The 20,976-nt window shown below is 53.3% G+C and overlaps 1 protein-coding gene across 1 annotated transcript in view; it reads left to right on the top strand.

The window, feature by feature from the left end:
• The window catches only part of TG (thyroglobulin), a 229,798-nt gene that overhangs the window by 51,247 nt on the left and 157,575 nt on the right, over positions 1 to 20,976 (top strand). The window contains exons 23-27 of the mRNA XM_051844054.2: positions 3,267 to 3,383; positions 6,004 to 6,119; positions 9,955 to 10,063; positions 15,328 to 15,519; positions 20,170 to 20,337. Coding sequence (XP_051700014.2) covers positions 3,267 to 3,383; positions 6,004 to 6,119; positions 9,955 to 10,063; positions 15,328 to 15,519; positions 20,170 to 20,337 — 702 coding nt within the window. The remainder of the gene's footprint in view (positions 1 to 3,266; positions 3,384 to 6,003; positions 6,120 to 9,954; positions 10,064 to 15,327; positions 15,520 to 20,169; positions 20,338 to 20,976) is intronic.

The raw sequence follows: 20,976 nt of genomic DNA on the forward strand, positions 1-20,976 counted from the left end.
ATTGGAGGGTGAACTAATGGCAAAGGAAGACCTTTCTTTCTGTCTCTCTCTCTCTCTCACTGTCCACTCTGCCTGTCAAAAAAAATTTTTTTTAAATTAAAAATAAATAAAAAAATTTAAAAAAGACTGTTTGCTAAAGGTCTTCAAGGAATGAGATGCTCCCAGCACTGGAGTTCCTGTGGCTGGCCCTCTGAGCCCTAACGCTTAGGGAGTGTGTCCTCACAGGCGGCAGAGGGGCGTGGCATAGACTGCACTGGGCACCAGCTTCCCACGCTGCTTGACTTAATTTTCACAGCCAGCAAGCTGGGGCTGGAAGAGGCTGAGATGTGCCCAAGAGCTTGGTGCTGGTGAGGAGTGCGGGTGTGAGGGCCTGCACCCAGGGCTGCCTTCTGACTGGTGCTCTGTCCCCCCTGCCTGCTGCCCTGACCCGAGTCCTCCCCTGGTGCTCCCCTTCATCTTCTCTGCGTTTCCTGTAGTAAATGTGCTTATTCCACATGGCCTTTGCTTACATAAACAGTGAGTCTGACACTGGCCAGCAGAAGTATTTCAAGGTCCTCTTACCTTTAGCTTCAGAAACAGTTTCCTAATTCTGCTCTGTTGACCCAGGCTAAGGATTTCATACACCAAGTCAAGTGCCTACACAGTGGTACCTACTTCCTGTTGGCATTATGTCTTCATAATGTTCTCTGCTGCTTTCCTGGCCTTGTAAGGGTACCAGTAGTCATCACTTGTCTGTCCATCTATCCATCCATCCAATAAACAGGGGACTGTTCCCTGTCATTCTCCCAGCCAGCCAGGGCTGCATGAGGGTCAGAACATTCCCTGAATCATCTGCAGCACCAGTGCAGGCTCTAGGATCATGCACCTTAATAGCCGTGTCAGTCTGTGACACAATCGTGATGCGGCGTATGTGCACTCTCATGTGAACTCTGGGTTCTCTCCCCAAGACAGTTGCAAATTATCAGGCAAGTAAGGATGTGGAAAATTATCCCAATAGCATCTATAAGTCTACAAATGACATCAGCACTCATTGACAACTTGACTGGCTTCCTGGAGCTGCTTCAGTGAGAGCTGATGTCTCCTCTAAAACCCAGCAGATCCACTAATTGTGTTGTGAAGCCGACTACATTTTTGGAAGCTTTAATTAGAGACTGGAAGATCGTTCAGATTTCATTCAGTCTCCTGGACTGTTTGGAGCATCTGTTCTATTCCAACCAAGACTTAAGTGCACATTGATGTGAACAGCACAGTATTTGCTAGACTAGAGGCTGAAGTCTACACACATACCAAGGAGTGTGAAAGCAAAAGCAGAGAGGAGGAAATCAGAGAAGGGCTGAGCCCGAGAATGTGGTGACTTCGATATTCCATGTGGACTGACCACTTCATAGACTTAGAATTATTTTCTCTAAATGTTTTAAGACTTTACATACATTACATATGTTGTATTAAAATTACCTCCTGGGGGCTGGCGCCATGGCTCACTTGTCTAATCCTCTGCCTTTGGTGCCAGAATCCCATATGGGCGCTGGGTTCTAGTCCTGGTTGCTCCTCTTCCAGTCCAGCTCTCTGCTGTGGCCAGGGAAGGCACTGGGGGATGGCCCAAGTGCTTGGGCACCTGCACCTGCGTGGGAGACCAGGAGAAAGCACCTGGCTCCTGGCTTCGGATAGGCATAGCTCTGGCCATAGCAGCCATTTGGGGGGTGAACCATCGGAAGGAAGACCTTTCTCTCTGTCTGTCTCTCTCTCTCTCTCTCTTTCTCACTGTCTAATTCTATCTGTCAAATAAAAAAAATTACCTCCTAACCCATCCCAAAAGCAATAAACTGCTTTTTTTTCCTTAAGATTTGTTTATTTATTTGAAAGGCAGAGTTACAGAGAGGCAGAGAAAGAGAGAGAGAGAGAGAGAGAGAGAGAGACAGACAGACAGACAGAAAGAAAGAAAGAAAGAAAGAAAGAAAGAAAGAAAGAGAGAGATCTTCCATCTGCTGGTTCACTCCCACATGGCTGCGCCAAACAGAAGGCAGGAGCCAGAATCATCTTCTGGGTCTCCCACAGGGCCATCTTTTATTGCTTTCCTAGACCATAGCAGAGAGCTGGATTGGAAGAGGAACAGCCAGGTTTTGAACTGGCGCCCATATAGGATGCCAGCACTGCAGGCTGCGGCTTTAGCAGCCATGCCACAGCACTGGCCCCAAGCAATAAACTACTTTTAAAAAATTATTTGAAAGGCATAGAAAGAGAGAGTCAGACAGGGACAGACAGGTAGATGCAGATTGTTCATTCCCTGGTTCACTCCCTAAATGCCTGCAACAGCCATGGCTGGGCCAGGCCAAAGCATTGCTTATAATGAAAGCTGAGAAAAGATGGTGGCTTTGGATGACCTTGAGTATATGACCAATCTAGACACAGACGTCTTTGATAGAGCCGTAGATGTGTATGATAACGAGTGCTTCTATAGGGTTTATAAGTGCTTCTGCAGAGAGCTGATACTCAGGTACTTTGGATTTAAGAATAAGTCTTGCTTTTTGATAGTTACCTGCAAAATACTGATACACTTGGGCATTTGTGGCTTGGAGGATGGATCTTTAGAGTTACCCTCCATGGTTTTTTTTTTTTTTTTTTTTTTCTTGGTGAAGAATGAGTTCCAAGTCTGATAGCTTGGAATTTATATCTCTTTCTTCTCAGTTGTCTAGTTCAGTGGGAATGTAGCAATGATATTTCTACCAAATGGAGTTCACGTGTGTTGATGGTGACTAGAGAAATGTGATGATATATCACTTAAGCAAATACTGTTCTAAAAACATCTAAGTCACAAGACACATCTCCAAATTTATATGAACTTGTATGAACACACCTTACAGAAGTAAAATACTGTATATCAGAAAAAATTAAAGTTGCTTCATTGAAAGAAAGATTCTAATAAAATAATTGCATGATATAATTAGCACTCAAAGACAATGACAGGAAAATACAAGTTTAGAAAGAAAAATCAGGAGAAGAAAGTTGTAATGGCGAATGTAATATTAAATTTCTCCTTATTTCCTAAAAATGAGGCAGAAAAGGGGAGACCTGGTCGGTTAGGTCTGTCCATATTGGGTAAGAGAGCAGACTAGAGCTACCTGAAAAGAAATTCTCTCCAAATGTGTGACCGAGGGCTGACGATGGGAACTCACTTCTGGTCCCACTATTCTTTTTTGCTTCTCTGTAGCTGCTGCACACCCTTCAGAGTAAGACTCATAAAACTCACACATGTGCTTGCTTCTTAGTGATGCGGAAGTTCGAGAGGGCCCCAGCCTGGAAAGTGATCTTCAGTGCTGATGCCCCTGTGGCACTCAGGTCCGAAGTTCCCAGCTCTGAATCCCCACTGATGCAGTGCTTGGCAGGTAAGGGATGGTGGTCAGATGGGCACCCGATGAATGGTATGGAAATCTGTCCTCTTGACATTGGCAAAGCAAACCAAGTCAAAGCACTACAGCTGTGACAAAAATGCCTTCTCAGAAACACTAAATCCATGGATTTTTAAAATGCATACTCAACTCAGAATTTCATAGCAGAATTTATAATGCACCTGCTGTGTGCCAAGAACTATGCTAAATGTTAGGGAATGGACATGGAGGGAATTAGTTCTTCATAAAACTATTTGTTCCGATTGGGATAGAGATCTATTTCAACAGGGAGGTCAGGGAGGTAGAAATAACAGCCACCATTTGCTGAATTCCTATCTGTACCAGGGTTATCTCATAATCCTACAACCACCTATAATGCAGCCATGACTATTGTGAGTTACAGTTGAGGAAAATAAGGTTTTGAAAGTTTAAGTGACTTTCTCAGTGACACAGAGCTAACAAGTGACAGAATTTAAACTCAAACCCAAGCTAATGGATGTCAAAGCCTGCAGTCCTTACTACTGTGTTCTGCTGACCTGGGTAGGCACATGTGATTTAATCATCAAAGGCATTCTTGAGTGTGAATTGATTTGGGACATCTAATTTGGTTATTCTCAGCATATGCTATTGTTTGTATCATAACCACAGTGCCAAAAAATGAAGTAGGGACTTCATTCATGTTAGAGTGAATAAAATTCACAGGAAGCAGAGAGACAGAACCAGGACATCAACAGAGTCAACATGGGGAATTAGCATGAAAAGCATCATGCTTGAAGGATAGCCACAACAGTTGTGCCACCAAGGACTGTCATACACCTGGCTGTGCACACACACTGTGACACAGGCAGAGGTGGACAGGCACACTAGTGGGAGAGGAGAAACAAGAGGATGCAGAATCCCAGGGAGTGAAGCGAGCAGGACAGCTCCATCGGTCAGTGTCATGGTTTATCCAACCAGGCTGACCCTGACGTCCAAAAGAGGGTAAGAAGAAACAGGTAAGATTTGGAGCAAGGCAGCCTCTCATGATGCTGGCTGGCAGGTGTCCTATCAGAGGCGAGCAGGACCCTCCAAGACACGTGGTTCTTTCAGATCCACTGGCCATCGAGCATGCAGCGTGCGTGTGTGCATGCGTGCATGCGTCTGCCCTGACTGCCATGGCACTGAACCACAGACCAGGTGTCTCAGTTCTGGAGGCTGCTGGTCTAAGAGGTGGCATCGGAGTTGATTTCTTCTGAGGCCCTTGGCATGGGGCTTGCCGTCCTCTCCCTGTGGCTTCCCGGGATCTCCCCTGTGTGTGCCTCTGTCTTGACCTTCTTTTCCTCTGAGGTCACCAGCCCTGCTGGATCTCGGCCCACCCTAAAGCCCTCATTGTGCCCTGTGCCTCTGTAAAGGCCCTGTTGCTAACTGCAGTCACACACTAATCCTGGCGATTAGAGTTTTCACATCAGAATTCTGAGCGGGGACACAACTCAGCCGAAAACAAGCATCACAAAGATTTGACAGTAGGCCAAGGGGTAGTTCAAGATGTTGGAAAATGAAGCCACTGTGCAATGGGAGACGTGGGTACTGCTGGGGTGGGAGAGGGTTCTGGTAAGAACACTGGGTCATCTACAGAACCAAACCACACACAGAGGGACAGGCAGGAGATGTGGCCCAGAGCTGGCCCGGGGCAGAGCTGTGCTTGGGGCCAGAGCAAAAGCCAGGGTTAAGGTCCGTGCTTGACCAATCCAAGTTCAGGATGCCGATGTTGTAATCCTGACCTGTGACCTTTGTTGCTCTCCTGAACCTGAAGCAGGGCTGCTTCTGCAGTGAGGACCACGGGAGTTCAGCCGAGGGAGGAAGGCAGTGGGACAGGAATGATTTTCATTGAGAATCCAGTGGGCCGGGTGTTTGTGGGTGAAAGGCTGCCCGTCTCTCCTGGGGACCTTGTCCATGAGACATCAGCACTGTCTGATACGGACACGAATGTGGAGAGATGACGCACAGGCCAGCGTCACACCCGAGGGTGGGTGGTCAGCCATGGTTTGGGGGGTCCTGTAGAGAAAAGAGAAACCCCCTCAGTCTCAGATGTGAGTGGCGTGGGCCTGGCCTTCACTGGAGCAGTGTGTTGGCGAGGGCTGGGGTTGACATTTGCAGCTGTGCTTGCCCTGTGTGAGCTGGGCCTCCCCGTCTCTAAACTGACCTCTTCCTTGATGAACACGCAGCATGAGTAATCCACAGTACAAGAAGGGGGCTCCTACATCACTAACTCCCTCCACGGGGCAGCCCCTCGCCCCATGGAAACAGTGAAGCGATGAACGTGTAACAAAGGCTAACGCAGGTAGAGGCAGCCTCGGGACCCCACCTTAGAATTCAGCCGCAGCTCTGCCTCCCGGTGGGTAACTGACCTGTGCTTCGATTTCTCCTCGCTGAGCTGGGAGATCCTCGAGTGGGTCCAGCAAGGGAAAGCACCCAGCAAAGCAGGTGCTACGCGAGATGTGCTCAGACATCTCCCGTGTGCGCTTCTGTGTGTTTGCTTGTGTCTGTGTGTATTTCGGTGTGATGGCACGGGCGAGGGTCTGCTGTACTCGGTGTCCCTGAGACAGCTGGGTGGGTAACTGTTCCACGGTGCTTGCAGATTGTGCCAAGGACCAAGCCTGCAGCTTTGTCACGGTGTCCACGAAGGGGTCGGAGGTCTCGTGTGATTTCTACGCTTGGACGAGTGACAACTATGTCTGCGTGACTTCTGGGCAGGTGAGGCGGGGCAGCTCTGCCTCTTGTCCCTTTAGGTCAGAGGCACCCTCAGGTGACACCAGGCCGGTCAGGTGACGGAGGAGAGAGCGGGCAGCTGCTCCCCGTGCCCTCCATTTCTTCAGAGCGATGGGATGCAGGGAAATCGAGGCTGTGATTGGATGGGAGGGGGTGGGTTCACGCTGATCTTCCAAGGCACCCGTCAGGAGGGCGCCTCGATGCTGGGCAGTCTTCCCTGTTCTCACTGCTGTGGCAGGCGGCGGGGGATGGGGTGCCGTGGGGACATTGGCCAGGGCCCTAAACTCCATGTGCCCCTCAGCACTTCTTCCCGTTGTAGAAGTAACGCGTGATTAGTTTTAAAAGAAAAACTATCCAGTACTCATTAGTGCCACGTGAAGTGGCTGGGTCTGTGAGTCAGCGCCATGGAACGTGGGCGGTTTTCCGTGGCATCCACTGAAAACTGCAAATCTCCCAACTCCTCATCCTGAGCGGGCGCAAGTCTCCGCTTTGCCCTCCAGCTTCTGCTGCCTTCGGGAAGGAGCGCGCTCATAAGCGTGTCTGTGTGTGTGTGCTAACGGCTTACAATCCGCCGCCTTTTCTGCCTGGATTACTGCGTGACATTCCCCTCTGTGTCCGTGTCTGCAGCGTTAAGCATCCTGCGGGTTTGTGTGACTTCCTCCCTGCTCCCTGCGCTGAGGACGTGCAGTTCTGTCGCTGGTGCATCACACGCCCCTTTGCCCGTGCATTTGCATCTGAGAGCAGAGTCGTAAGCGACATCTTAGAAAGGGAATGCAGGGGGGCCCCTGGAATTTAGGGTTCTTAAGCCAGGGTCTGTAGCTACAAGACAGAAGTGGGAGGGAGGGACTGGATTCAGATCTCAGCTTCACTGTCTGCTTGTTGCTGTTCAGCCCTCAGATGGTGTGGGGTCACATGGGACCCCACATCCCAGGATCCTGCTGAGGACTGGGTAAGGCCACCATGGGGAAGGCTCCCAGAGCGGCCTGCACTGCGTAGTAAATGCTCAGTGGCCGACCATTCCTGTAATGGTTGTAATTGCCCTCCGTATCGTTAGCTGCCCCTGCGCCCAAATCAGGTCTCTAGGACATTCTGTGCCAACCATGAAGGCTCCTTTCTGGGGCCCTGGGCTCTTTGTACAGTCCACAGCATGGTCTGCCACAGTATGGTCCTCCCTGATGACAGCACTGGGCCCTGGGCTCTCCACACAGTCCACGGCATGGCCTGCCGCAGGACGGTCCTCCCTGATGACAGCACTGGGGCCCTGGGCTCTCCGCACAGCCCACGGCATGGCCTGCCACAGGATGGTCCTCCCTGGTGACAGCACTGGGCCTTGGGCTCTCCACACAGTCCACGGCATGGCCTGCCGCAGGACGGTCCTCCCTGATGACAGCACTGGGCCCTGGGCTCTCCGCACAGCCCACGGCATGGCCTGCCGCAGGACAGTCCTCTCTGATGACAGCACTGGGCCCTGGGCTCTCCGCACAGTCCACGGCATGGCCTGCCGCAGGATGGTCCTCCCTGGTGACAGCACTGGGGCCCTGGGCTCTCCGCACAGTCCACAGCATGGCCTGCTGCAGGATGGTCCTCCCCGATGACAGCACTGGGCCCTGGGCTCTCCGCACAGTCCATGGCATGGCCTGCCACAGGATGGTCCTCCCCGATGACAGCACTGGGCCCTGGGCTCTCCGCACAGTCCACAGCATGGCCTGCTGCAGGATGGTTCTCCCCGATGACAGCACTGGGCCCTGGGCTCTCCGCACAGTCCACGACATGGCCTGCCGCAGGACGGTCCTCCCCGATGACAGCACTGAGCCCTGGGCTCTCCACACAGTCCACAGCATGGCCTGCCGCAGGACGGTCCTCCCTGATGATAGCACTGGGGCCCTGGGCTCTCTGCACAGTCCATGGCATGGCCTGCCGCAGGATGGTCCTCCCCGATGACAGCACTGGGCCCTGGGCTCTCCACACAGTCCACGGCATGGCCTGCCGCAGGACGGTCCTCCCTGATGACAGCACTGGGCCCTGGGCTCTCCGCACAGCCCACGGCATGGCCTGCCGCAGGACAGTCCTCTCTGATGACAGCACTGGGCCCTGGGCTCTCCGCACAGTCCACGGCATGGCCTGCCGCAGGATGGTCCTCCCTGGTGACAGCACTGGGGCCCTGGGCTCTCCGCACAGTCCACAGCATGGCCTGCTGCAGGATGGTCCTCCCCGATGACAGCACTGGGCCCTGGGCTCTCCGCACAGTCCACGGCATGGCCTGCCACAGGATGGTCCTCCCCGATGACAGCACTGGGCCCTGGGCTCTCCGCACAGTCCACAGCATGGCCTGCTGCAGGATGGTTCTCCCCGATGACAGCACTGGGCCCTGGGCTCTCCGCACAGTCCACAGCATGGCCTGCCGCAGGACGGTCCTCCCTGATGACAGCACTGGGGCCCTGGGCTCTCCGCACAGTCCACGACATGGCCTGCCACAGGACGGTCCTCCCTGATGATAGCACTGGGGCCCTGGGCTCTCCACACAGTCCACGGCATGGCCTGCCACAGGATGGTCCTCCCTGATGATAGCACTGGGGCCCTGGGCTCTCTGCACAGTCCATGGCATGGCCTGCCGCAGGATGGTCCTCCCCGATGACAGCACTGGGCCCTGGGCTCTCTGCACAGTCCATGGCATGGCCTGCCACAGGACGGTCCTCCCCGATGACAGCACTGGGCCCTGGGCTCTCTGCACAGTCCACGGCATGGCCTGCCGCAGGATGGTCCTCCCCGATGACAGCACTGGGCCCTGGGCTCTCTGCACAGTCCATGGCATGGCCTGCCGCAGGACGGTCCTCCCTGATTGCCCGACAACTCTCAATGCTGAGGCCCACGGTCCCAGCTCCGCCTCTTCTGGGCCGAGCTTAGGGTGTGGCAGGGACTGTTGGTCCAGGTGGGAAGATTTAGCTGCCCCAGGTCCAGCTGTCCTGTACCTTGCTGCCATAGAAGGAGCGGGGGCTCCTGCTGCTCTGGGATCCTCGGCTGGCATCCTGGGGTCTGCCACAGTCCCGTCCCTCCCTGTGCTCTCCCAGCCTCTCCTCCCCTGGTCTCCCCAGGGAGTCCAACTTCCTGAAAAGCAGTGAGAGCTGAGACCTTCGAATAGCCTTTGCCTGAACTCTCACCCTCCAAAGCTTCCCATAGGGAACTCAGGGACTGGAAACAACCACGAATTGATGGGGTCGAATGTCTCCTTCCCCACCTGCTACATGGCCCAGTTGCTGGAGATAAGGCAGAGAGGTCAGAGGTGCCCTAGAACAGCGAATTCTTCGCAATCTGATCTTGCTCTCCCCAAGCTTAAATCCCTCCCACAGGGCCTCAGTGGATCTCACCTGCATGTCTGGTCCAGGAGATGGCTCCTGCCCCTCCTCTCCCTTCACTCCACTCATGGTAACCAATAGTCCAAAAACCACTGGACCTGGTGCTCAAAGTAACCCGGGCTTCCAAGTCTCTGTGTCTGCTGTTCGCTCCATGTAAAACACCCTTCTGCTGTTTGCACCTGGTAAACTCTTGCACATACATCAGCACCTTACCCGGATTCCCCTTTTCTGGGGAAGTTCTAGTGCTCCTTTCTCAGCAGAATCAGCCACTCTGTCAGCTCTGTAGCCTGTTCTCTGGCTACGTACATCTTTGCAGCTAGCACTCTGGGGCGTGGAATCTATGCTTACGTGGCTGTCTGTGCCAATGGAAGAGCAGGCCTCTCCTGAGCCTTGTGGTCATGGCTTGAGTCACTGTATTCAAGTGTCAGACATCACAGGATGATAACGCGGCTTCTTTCCATCTCCAGGAACAAGACACGACGGGGAACTCGAAGGCCACCAGCTTTGCAAGTCTTAGGTGCCAGGTGAAGGCGAGGAACCGCGATTCGGATTCGCTGACCGTGTATTTGAAGAAGGGTAGGTTGGCCGAGCGGGCTGGCACAGGGCCTCGGTGGCCTCCCTCGATCGTGGCCGGGGCTGGCCCGTCCCCCTCTCCGTGCACTGAGCCCAGCTTCCTTCACCCCATCCTGCAGCAGACTCGTCACAGCTGCGCCCTCACAGGCAAAGAGCTCACCATGTCATTTTTGCTTGTCTACTCATTCCTTTCATTTTATTTATTTATTTGAGAGGTAGAGTTACAAACAGAGAGAGGGAGAGACAGGGAGAAGAAAGGGCTTCCGTCTGCTGGTTCACCCTCCAAGTGGCCACAACAGCCGGAGCTGCCCCAATCCGAAGCCAGGAGTCATGCAGGTGCAGAGGCCCAGGCACTTGGGCCATCTTCCACTGCTTTCCCAGGCCATAAGCAGAGGGTTAGATGGGAAGAGGAGCAGCAGAGACTAGAACTGGCGCCCACATGGGATGCCAGCCCCGCAGGCAGACAACCTACTAAGCCACAGCGCTGGCCCCGTCACCACATCCTATCCTGTCCCATGTGCAAGCTTGGCGGCCTGGAGCTGCAAGTGAGGGGTGAAGTTGGGGAGCAGACACAAAGCTGCCCGAAGGGTTCAGGCAGAAACCAGCTGCGGCCAGACTGTGCCCCCGGCAACCCCTGCTGCTGCCAGTAGTGAGGCCATCGCTTGAGGGGCCTGGCTCTGGGCTTCCCACAACTGCCCCACCTGGGCCTCCTGACCCAGGATCTTCTCTGCCTGCATCCTTCCAGGACATGGCCTGAACCAACTCAGACCTCAAAGGGCTTTGTCTCCATCCCCCAGCTGCAGTGTGCATATCCTTGACCTGGGTCGGGGGTGGAGCACACATTCTACTGCAGTATGCATGCTATGACCTGGGAGAGTGGGAACCACGCACTCCGGGCACTGTGCACTCGCATGATCTGGGGGAGTGAACCTCACTCTGGGCAGCACATGGGGTGGGGCTACAATGCTGTATGTCTTCTCTCGCTCTCTCTCTCTCTCTCTCTTTTTTTTTTTTAAGATTTATTTGTTTATTTAAAGTCAGAGTTAGGGAGAGGGAGGGAGAGATCTTCTGTCTGCTAGTTCACTCCCCAGGTAGACCAGGCCAAAGCCAGGAGCCAGGATCTTCATCCAGGTCTCCCACATGGGTGCAGGGGCCCAAACACTTGAGCCATCTTGTGCTGCGTTTCCCAGGCCATTAGCAGGGAGCTGGATCACAAATGGAGCAGCCAGGACTTGAACTGGAGCCCATATGGGATGCTGGCGTGGCAGGCAGTGGCTTTGCCTGCTTTGTCGCAATGCCAGCCCCGAGGTAGTGCATTTCTAATACCCAGGATGCAATGCTGATGGTCGGGAACCACCCTTTTTTGTGGAGTAGTGAGAAGCACACCTGCAGGTTTTCCGTGCATGTTCCCACCTTGCCTTTCATCCACTCCTAAGGAATCTCTTAGAAGAAGGCGCAAAGGGGCTTTGTCGTTTCACAGGCATTGGGTGAGCAGGCTGGGGAGCTGTCTGTGGCTCAGGTATTTCTGGGTTCTCACGCAGCACCTCCTGGAAGGACAGCGGGGATACTCTGGACCCTGGTAGTGTGTGCGGGACCAGCAGTGAGTCCTTCCCCAGAATGCTGTGGTCGTGCTTTCCAGCAGTGTCCTGCCCTGTCTGGACCAAGGGACGTGCCAGTAAGCACGACGCTGTGAGTCTTGGGCCACAACGAGGCTGTGCCCCCATGACCTGGCTCCTTCCACAGTCACTGCTCTCTCTCATGTCCCCGCAGTGCATGACTTAACAGCAGGGACCCTGAGTCTGCCTGCCTGGGTGCAAGCCCACCTCTCCCATCCACGCGGCCTGGGAGCTTGGCCACCCTCCTTGCCATTCTAGGCCTCAGTTTCCATGGCTGAAAAACAGGTGTCCCGAGAGGACCCAGGTTACTCAGAGGTTTGGAAAAGGCAACCCTGGGAAGCTCTTAGAACGGCACCGGGCATGTGACAAATACTGGAAAAGGGGGGACCTGCGTGTGATCAATTTTCCTTCTTGCTATGAAGTTTCCTGACCGCCCAAGGCCAGGATCTACAGACCAGAAAACAGCCAGAGGTGACTAGTGACTAGTGACTGGACAGGGCATGGAAGGAACGGGTGGGGGTCGTAGCTCAGGGCAGGTGGCTGGGGGCTCCCGGCAGCTTTGGCCTGGTGCTGGGGACCAGTGCTGTATGCAAAGCCTCCTCAGCAGGGAAGGGTGCTGGGGCTCTGTCCCCACCTCCACCTTGACTTAGCAGAGCCTGCCAGGGTGGCTGGAGTCAGCACAGCTCCGCTTTCTGTGATCACCAGCCAGAGGCACTAGAATTTCTGCCTTTTTTTTTTTTTTGCTTTTTTGCTATCTATTTTTAAAATAACAAAGCATAGGGATTGTTTTCTAAAATAAGAACCAAAATCAGCGAGTAATCTCTACCAGGAATGTTCCTTAAAATCATAACTTGGCTTTGTCATAGTTGTAAAGAATGTAATTATAATTTCTTTTTAAGTATTTGTTCCTTGTTCTTCTTTTTCCACCTCTCTCGAAAGGAAATTGAGAAACTTCCTTCCTGCCAAACTGAATCCAGGACAGAACTATGCTTTGCTCTTTGGGGTTTGTTTTGTTTCAGGTGGGAGACGCTCAGAGGCAGCCATTCTGGCTCCTAGCACAGAGGAGGGTAGGGAGGTGAGGGCCGCTGGATCTGGCTTCAGACCCCTGCCCCCCACTCCCTAGCCCTGAGCAGGAATGACCTCCCAGGCTGATCTGAAGCTAGCTCGCATCTCTCTGCAGTGGGACTGGTGCATCACAGCCAAGGGGCATGGGTCACGGTTTCAGACTCTGCAGCACACTCCCTGGCATGCAGTGGCAGGCAGTTAATCACGTCCTTTCATATCCCTCACCCTGCCTGGCCTGCACGATGGGGCCAAAGACTTGATCTGTTGTCCAGAGCCATCCCCTGTCCTTGCCTGTTGAGGTCTGTGGGCCTTGCACGTGGAGGAGGAGCCCCGAGGCCTCTTGCTGCTCACTGTGCCCAGGTGGAACTGCCTGCACTCTGAAAGGTCCACGGAGCGACCCTGGTGTCGGGCAGCTCGGTGTGCAGCGCCCCGTACGTGGTTCCCGAGTGCCTGTGATAGCATAAGTCTCTTCTGGGCACCGTGGATGCCTCTGTGAACAAAACAGACCAGGGAGTTGCTCCAGCAATAAGATGTTGCAGTGGGTGCTAAGTGCTTGGTGACAGTGACACAGACAATAGGACAAAGATGCACATGTGCTGCTTTAGGGAAGTCCAGAGGACGATCCACTGGGGCTGAGACCTGGAGGTTGGGAAGGAGCCTGGCACGCACAGACCTCAGGGACGCTGGACCTCTGTGCCGCCGGCCCACTGTGGAGGACACCACACTCGGACGTGGCCCGAGACGCTAGTGCAGCACTGCCCTGCAGGGAGACGGCCTGTAGAGCCGCAGTGTCCAGAGTGCCGAGTGTTTGCAGTGTGGCCCCTGCAGCACGAGCACTGGTGAGCTGGAAGTGCTGCTGAAGCAGTCACCTGTGGCTAGTGACCGCTGCCTCCGACGTCGCACGGCAGCAAGCTGGGAGGGGGTGTGGACACAGTTGTAGGTTGCTTGGATGAAGCCTGCTGGAGTCTTCGCCAGAGGCACAAATAGAATGAGAGAGAGATGGGGGGAGGAGGAGATGAATTCTGCCTGTACAGGTGTAGCAGTGGGCTCTTAATGCTTAGCTGGGCCTTTGCCTGACCTCCTTAGAGCCCTGTGGGCAGACAGGGCTGCGTGAGGGCCCGGAGGGAGGAGATGCCTGAGTTCTGGCCATGAGTACAACCTCTGAGCATACACTACGTGCCAGACTCATGGCTTCACCTCTGTGTACACGCCGATCTCTTTACCTGCTCAGCATCCATGTGGAGTCCATGTTCCCATCTCCCCTGTGTGCAGCTGAGGCACTGAGGAACCTGGAGCACTGTGGGGCTGACAGACCTGTGGTCAGGTCGGGAGGAGCACAGGCTGGGGTATTCCTTCTGCCACCCCCAGCAGGGCAGGCAAGTTCATGTGTTAAGACCATCTTAGAACAGGCATAAGAGACTCACACCTTGGCTATCATGATATATCTGTAGGAGGGTTCTCACATATAAAAGGTTCATGGAAAAGTGTTTGCTACACAACTATGCATGGATTTCAATTGTTTTTGCATCAAAATAAACCGTTAATTCCATTTCCGTGAACTTTTTGTTCATTTCCATGAACTTTTTGAAGTACCCTCATGTATCCCTTTTAAAAAAAAATCTCATGTTTGCAAAATATGAGAAATAGCAGGACTGGCAGGAAAGCCTGAGTTAGGGACAGGAAGAAACTAAACCATAGCACTTCTAACCAGAGGGCTGGTGAGAACCATGAGCAATCCTCCTTGGGAGGCGGTTGTGGGGGAGGGAATGGCCCAAGGCCATGACTGGAGGTAGAGCAGCCAATGCGACTTCAGCCTTGCAGTGCCTAAGCCTCCTCATTTACCACAGTAGCCTGTTGCAGACATGCGTTTGACAGCAGCACAGAGCAGTGAGAATGAAACCAAACCTGCAGGGAACGCGTGTGGCACAGTGTCTGTGTGTGTAGTCGGAGCTCAAGGAAAACTTGCTGGTATTGACAACAATACTGTATACCAGTTTCCCACGTATACTCTTTAGACCCTTGAAGGTGCAGAGGGTGTTTGTCCTGGCCTGGTGTGGGGCCCCGGCCTTGACTGGCTCTGCACTTTTCATGCGCAGGCAGGCCCAGAAGCTACATGGCTCAGGGACAGGTGTTGTGGTGCAGTGGGTTAAAACACTGCTTAGGATGCCCATATTGGAGTGTTTGGGCTCGACTCCTGCCTCTACTTCTGATCCAGCTCCATGCCAATGCACCTGGGAGGCAATAGATGATGGCCCAAGTGCCTGGGCCCCTGCCACCCACATGGGAGACCCAGATGGAGTTCCTGGATTCCGCCTGGTCCAGCCCCAGCTGTTGTGGATATTTGGGGAGAGAGCCAGGAGATGGAAGATCTCTCTCCCTCCCTCTCCCTGTCTGTCTCTCTGCCTTTCAAATAAAATAAACAAATGAATCTTAAAAAAAAAAAAAGTTTCATGGTACTGCATGCAGCTCCTCCAGGACTACACGTTGGTCCTGGGTGGCTCAGTGGATTATCGTGTGAACCGAGCAAACTTGGTTCAGCTCTGCGGTGTTTCAATGTTGTTTTAAAATTTGTCTCCCTTTCTGCAGGCCAAGAATTCACCACAACAAGTCAGAAAAGCTTTGAACCAACGGGGTTCCAAAATCTGCTCTCTGGATTGTACAGCCCCGTCACGTTTTCAGCCTCAGGAGCCAACCTGACCGACGCTCATCTCTTCTGTCTGCTTGCTTGTGACCATGATTCGTGCTGTGACGGCTTCATCCTGGCGCAGGTGCAAGGAGGTAATGGTGACAGTGAGGGCTGGGACTGACAAGGGACAGGGAACAATATGTCCAGGAGCCGGGACATGCAGCACAGAGCCTGGTGTAGAGAGTTTAAGGTCTGAGGTAGCCAGGCCCAAACAGAAGGGGATAGTCACGTACACCAACTGAGGGACAAACCGTGACCCCTTCTGCCTGCCACACACAGTGCTAGCCATGTCATGTGGTCCTGTTGACTTCTGCCTCATTGCTGATTCCAGGGGAGGTGTTGTGAGCTCTATTTCTTAAGTGATGTCCTATGCGGAGAGGAAGACGTCCTTAAGTGTTGGACAGTGCGTAGGTCCCAACTTGGTGGAGAGAAGAGGGGAGCAGGTGCCAGGGTCCTGGTACAAAGCAGAGGAGCTGTGAGGAAGCTGGGGCCACAGCAGGGAGAGGAAGTAGGAGGTGGGCCTTGGCTTTGACCAGGAGCAGGAGGGAAAGGCAGGGGCCAGGCCACCAAAAACTTTGCAGGTTGCACTAACTGTCATTTGTCCCCAGAGATTCTGGAATCCTTAGAAGGCCTAAGCAAAGAAGTGTCCTGAGTGGCTTTGAGACGGGCACTGTGGCTGGTGTGTGTGGAAGGCGGGGTGTAGAATAGGCATAGAGAGGTCAGTGAGGAGCTCCCCAAGAGTCCAGGTGAAATGGAGGAAAGGGGGCAGATTCGAGATCTTCTCAGGAGACAAATTCAGGAGACTTTCGGGGAGGGTTGAGGAGAGAAACTTGTCAGAGATCATTCCTGAGTGGCTGGTGACCCTCATTGGATAATCAGCTGGTGTGAGAAAGAGTGGAAGGCAGCAGATTTCAGATTTGGTGATGGGAAACGGAGGTTTACAGAAGTGCTGAGTCCCTGTGGGCTACACTAGCTTTGAGTGCTTTCGAGGCCCCCACAGCATGCAGGTCACGCCTTTGGATACCACCATCCAGAGCTGAGAGTGGCTTCTGAGTGGGATATGGAGATGTGTGGGTCACCAGCGTCAGGTGTGGGCTGGAGGGAGACAGGAAAGGGGGCGGGAGTGATGGTGATTGCTTGGAGGGGTGGCCAGACAGGAGGAAGAGACCCAGGAGAGCCGGCCTCATGGAAACCAAGGTGGGAGAGCACTGGGAGATAAAGGAAGTTGTCCACGGTCAGCCGTGGTGCTCAGTGGTGCCTATGAAGAGAATGTTGTGTTAGCACAGCGGGCCAGGAACTCGGGTGGGAGTGAGCTGATTCCTCAAGTTCCTTCCAGGCTTAGTGCCCTGTGATCCTGTGGTGTGCATTTATGCTGGTGTTTAGACAGGGAAAACACGTTACACACACACATCCATGTCTCTGTGAATACCTGTATTTAGAAACAATGAATTCACACCCAGGATGTCTTCATTGAACTAAATGTAGTTTCTTAGGATGCCATGATTTCCCCAGACGCTCAGCCACTCACCAGACCGTAAGATTTTTCATGTTGGAAAGATTGATTTCATTTTCCATAGCAGCGTCTGTGGAAGAGTGGTTGCATTCCATGGAGCAGTAAGCCCACAAATCCTTTCTCCATGACATTTCTGGCTGGTGGCTCGCTTGCTTTTCCTGCCAAGTGTAACCTGTGGTCTGTGCATTATGTGGACCTGAGTGATTCCCTCCCAGTGGAGAAAACAGACCAACTTCAAGGCACACAAAGCGTCTCCAGGAGGTGTTGTTCCGGGTCTGGCCCAGTGGGTGGATTTGCAGTTCTGCTTAGAAAGCTTTGGTTAGATCTGCCAACAGCCAGCAACAGAATCCTACTACATCATTCACACGGTCTGGAAAGTCGCTTAATGTCGTGGTGGATCGCCCTCCTCCCCCAACTCCATTTTCTTCTCCTTCCACCTGAACTCTGTGAGTTGAGGATACTTGGGAGTGGGGCCCCAAGGGCCTTGGGAGTCTGAAGCTGGTGTGACTACAGTGAGGCTGGCAGTGACCTCTCATTTCTGGCCGGCCCCCACCTCTCCGCCTGGGAGCTCTCACTGACAGCACCAGCACCAGTGGGAGAAGCTGCCTGGCACCTCCACTGAGGTCTGAGTGCTTCTTTCTTAACTTTAAGAAATTCATGCAGAAATTGTAATTGACATACAGTATTTGTGTGCGTGTATGGGGCACAGTGTGATAACTCACTGTGTGCGTACAATGGTAGAGGTCCCTCAGGGTGATTTTGTTTCCTCAAACATTCATCCTCTCTGTATGTCTGGAACCTTCCACCCCATCGTCTTCTGGTGATTCTGAAGTCCACAGTGACTTGTCAGTGCAGGTTCCCCTGCTGTGCTAGAGAATGTGAGCACCTCCTCCCCCTATCTGATTGCATTCTGGTCCCTGTGATCCCCACCCGACCTCCCCAGCCTCTGGGAACCGCGGTTCTACTCTTTACTTTTATGAGAGCGGCTCTGCAGTTTCACATGTGAGAACATGCAGTATTCGTTTCTCTGTGCCTGGTTTATTTCACTTAGCATAATGTCCTCCAGCTCTTGTATAATTTCATTATGCTGTTTTTCGGCTTGCAACAGGGTCAGACCGTAGCTTCCAGACTTCCTCTGGGCTCCTGCAGGGCGCATACTGCGTCCTGTGCTGCTGCTGGGTCCACAGCCCACTCAGTCTGCCCCATGCTGAGGCTTTGCTGCCCACTGGCCATTCCACTCTCTTTGTCAGGAATTGCGCCTCTGATTGCTGCCCTGTAAAACAATGTGGTCGTATGAGGTCAGTGGCCTTGAACCACCATGAGCACTGATTGCGCAACACAGCTCCACCCCTTGCACGTGGCCGCTGAGTCAGAAGCACCACGGTGGGTGCCTGGGAACGAGCATCCCCAAACCCTCCCCGTATTCTGATGTCATCGGCCTGAGCACCTCGGACTGGCGACGACACCTCAGATGACTTCTAAGATCATTTTTAGAAAATACCGAGTTGCAGCTGTTACTATTTTATTTAAACGACTGCCATTTAAATGCAGTCAGTGGAGGGGTGAGGACAAACTATCACACCCACAGGCCAGACAGCCATGAGTCATCTCTCCTGGGGACAGTTTGGTGAGAGACAGATTTGAAGGCATTTCTGGATTTGGTCATAAATTAGGATAAGCAGTAGGAAGCAGGAGTTGCAGGATATTGCATTTCCTCTTTTTTTTTTTTTGGCGAAATGCGGACAATTATACTACTTTCAAGGGTTATTTATCCAAATGATGCATAAATTATTAGTTTGTAGATCTGAGTCAACTTGGGCAATTTCCTCATTTATATGAGACACATTCTCATCAGGAAAGTGGAGGAAGCATTGTCTATGAGAACTAAGGGACTCAGTGTACCTAATGTGTTTACCATAGTGGTTGGCAAATTGCAGGCATCTAAAACACTTCTGTTACTTGGATTCAGCCAACTAAGATCATCATCGACTTCAAGTAGTTTGGAGGTAGGCCTTCCTGATGGTAAAGGAAGTCATAACTTTTGGGCAGTTTCTTAAAATTCTGAGCCGAGCTGGCGCCGTGGCTCAATAGGCTAATCCTCCACCTTGCGGCGCCGGCACACCGGGTTCTAGTCCCGGTCGGGGCGCCAGATTCTCTCCTGGTTGCCCCTCTTCCAGGCCAGCTCTCTGCTGTGGCCCGGGAAGGCAGTGGAGGATGGCCCAAGTGCTTGGGCCCTGCACCCCATGGGAGACCAGGAGAAGCACCTGGCTCCTGCCTTTGGATCAGTGCGGTGCGCCAGCCGTGGCAGCCATTGGAGGGTGAACCAACGGCAAAAAGAAAGACCTTTCTCTCTGTCTCTCTCTCACTGTCCACTCTGCCTGTCAAAAAAAAAAAAAAAAAAAAAAAAAAAAAAAAAAATTCTGAGCCGGGAGTCATTCAATACAAATGCAAGAACAGTCCAGTGCCTCTGCGAATCTCAGATTCTCTCAGCGTGGCATGGCCTTGGGCACATGGCCTCTGCTTGCACTTGTCCACACACTACATCTTGGGGCACAGGTCTTAGTTATTTTTAATATATATTTGTTTAACTTGAAAGACAGGGAGAGCTGTCTTCCCTCTGCTGGTTCACTCCCCAAGTGCCCATAGCAACCAGGACTTGGTCAGGCTGAAGGCAGGGTCTCCCAGGTGGGTGGCAGGGTTCCAAGCCATCACCTGCTCTCTCCCAGTGTGTGCATGAGCAGGAAGCTGGAATCAGAAGCAAAGGTGAGGATTGAACCCAGGGACTCCAGGATGGGATGCGGGCATCCCACATGGTGACTTAACCATAGGGCAGATGCCTGCCTCGGAGGTCTCAGTGGGAGTCCCTTCAGAGTTGGCCTGTGTGTGTCAGGGTGGGGGAGAGCAGAGAATGGGCCAGGCACAGCCGTTTGTGCCTGCGATTCTGGCAGTGACATCCCCAGGGTGCTGGAAGTGTCGTCAGCGTGCTGACCCCATGAAGAGGCTGTGATGGCAGGAGTGCTCCGTGGGCTTGGTGGCAGCTCTGCCCTCGGGTATGTGCCAGTATGACAATAGGACCACAGGGAAGATGAGCCCAACTTAAAAACAGGCCCTTGCGTCCTCGTGTTGCCAGCTACTCCTTTGTTCTTGTTGTCTGACCCCAGCTGCAAAGCTCCCAAGGCCCAGTGGTGTTTCCAGCACGTCAACTTCTCCCCGTCTCGTGGCCCTGCAGGTCCCATCATCTGTGGGCTGCTGAGCTCCCCCGATGTCCTGCTCTGCAGCGTGGAAGACTGGAGGGACATCACTGAAGCCCAGGCCGATGCCACCTGTCCTGGTGTGATGGACGACCAGGCGCGCCGCCAGGTGACGCTGCGCTTAGGAGGCCAGGAATTCAGTACAGGCAAGTCTCTGTCTTGGGCCCACGCTCTCTCCAAGTGATTCTTCCTACCAGCAAGACCTTCTTCTTTCCTGTGAGCCCTCCCTGTGCACCCAGGAATTTATACTTCTAGAAGGGAAATCAAACCACCCCCGATCCCCCGCCCCACCCCCCACAAGCAGGTGAGCTGCGTTGCACTGGAAGATCATTTAGCTCCCAAGACCGCGGGTTGACTGGAGGGGACGTGGCAGCTGGCGGGGCTGCTGGTCTCAGCTGGTGCCCTCACCAGTCTAGGGGCTTGGCTGTTGGCTGACTGGGTCCAGGTCTGGACATGGCTGGGAGGCCTGGCCCTGCTTCTGGTCTCCTGTGTGGCTGAGCATGTTCGTCTCCTGTAGATGGCAGAGGCAGGACAGAGCAAGGAAAAGCAAGGGTGGGGGGTCCTCTCTCAGTTCAGCATGGGCCTGCCAGGCCATCACACCTGCCTCATTCTACCAGGTAAAGCAAATCACATGGCAAAATCAGAGGTCCAAGAGACTAAATACCCTCGGCTCCTTAGTGGGATTGCAAAGTCAGTGTGTAAAATGTGTGATTATGAGAAAGGGTGAGAAATTGGAGCCCAAATGCAATCTGTCCCCCTCACCATTGCCCCCAGGGCAGGTTCCC

This window comes from Oryctolagus cuniculus, chromosome 6, assembly GCF_964237555.1.
Source record: "Oryctolagus cuniculus chromosome 6, mOryCun1.1, whole genome shotgun sequence".
NCBI classification, from domain to species: domain Eukaryota; kingdom Metazoa; phylum Chordata; class Mammalia; order Lagomorpha; family Leporidae; genus Oryctolagus; species Oryctolagus cuniculus.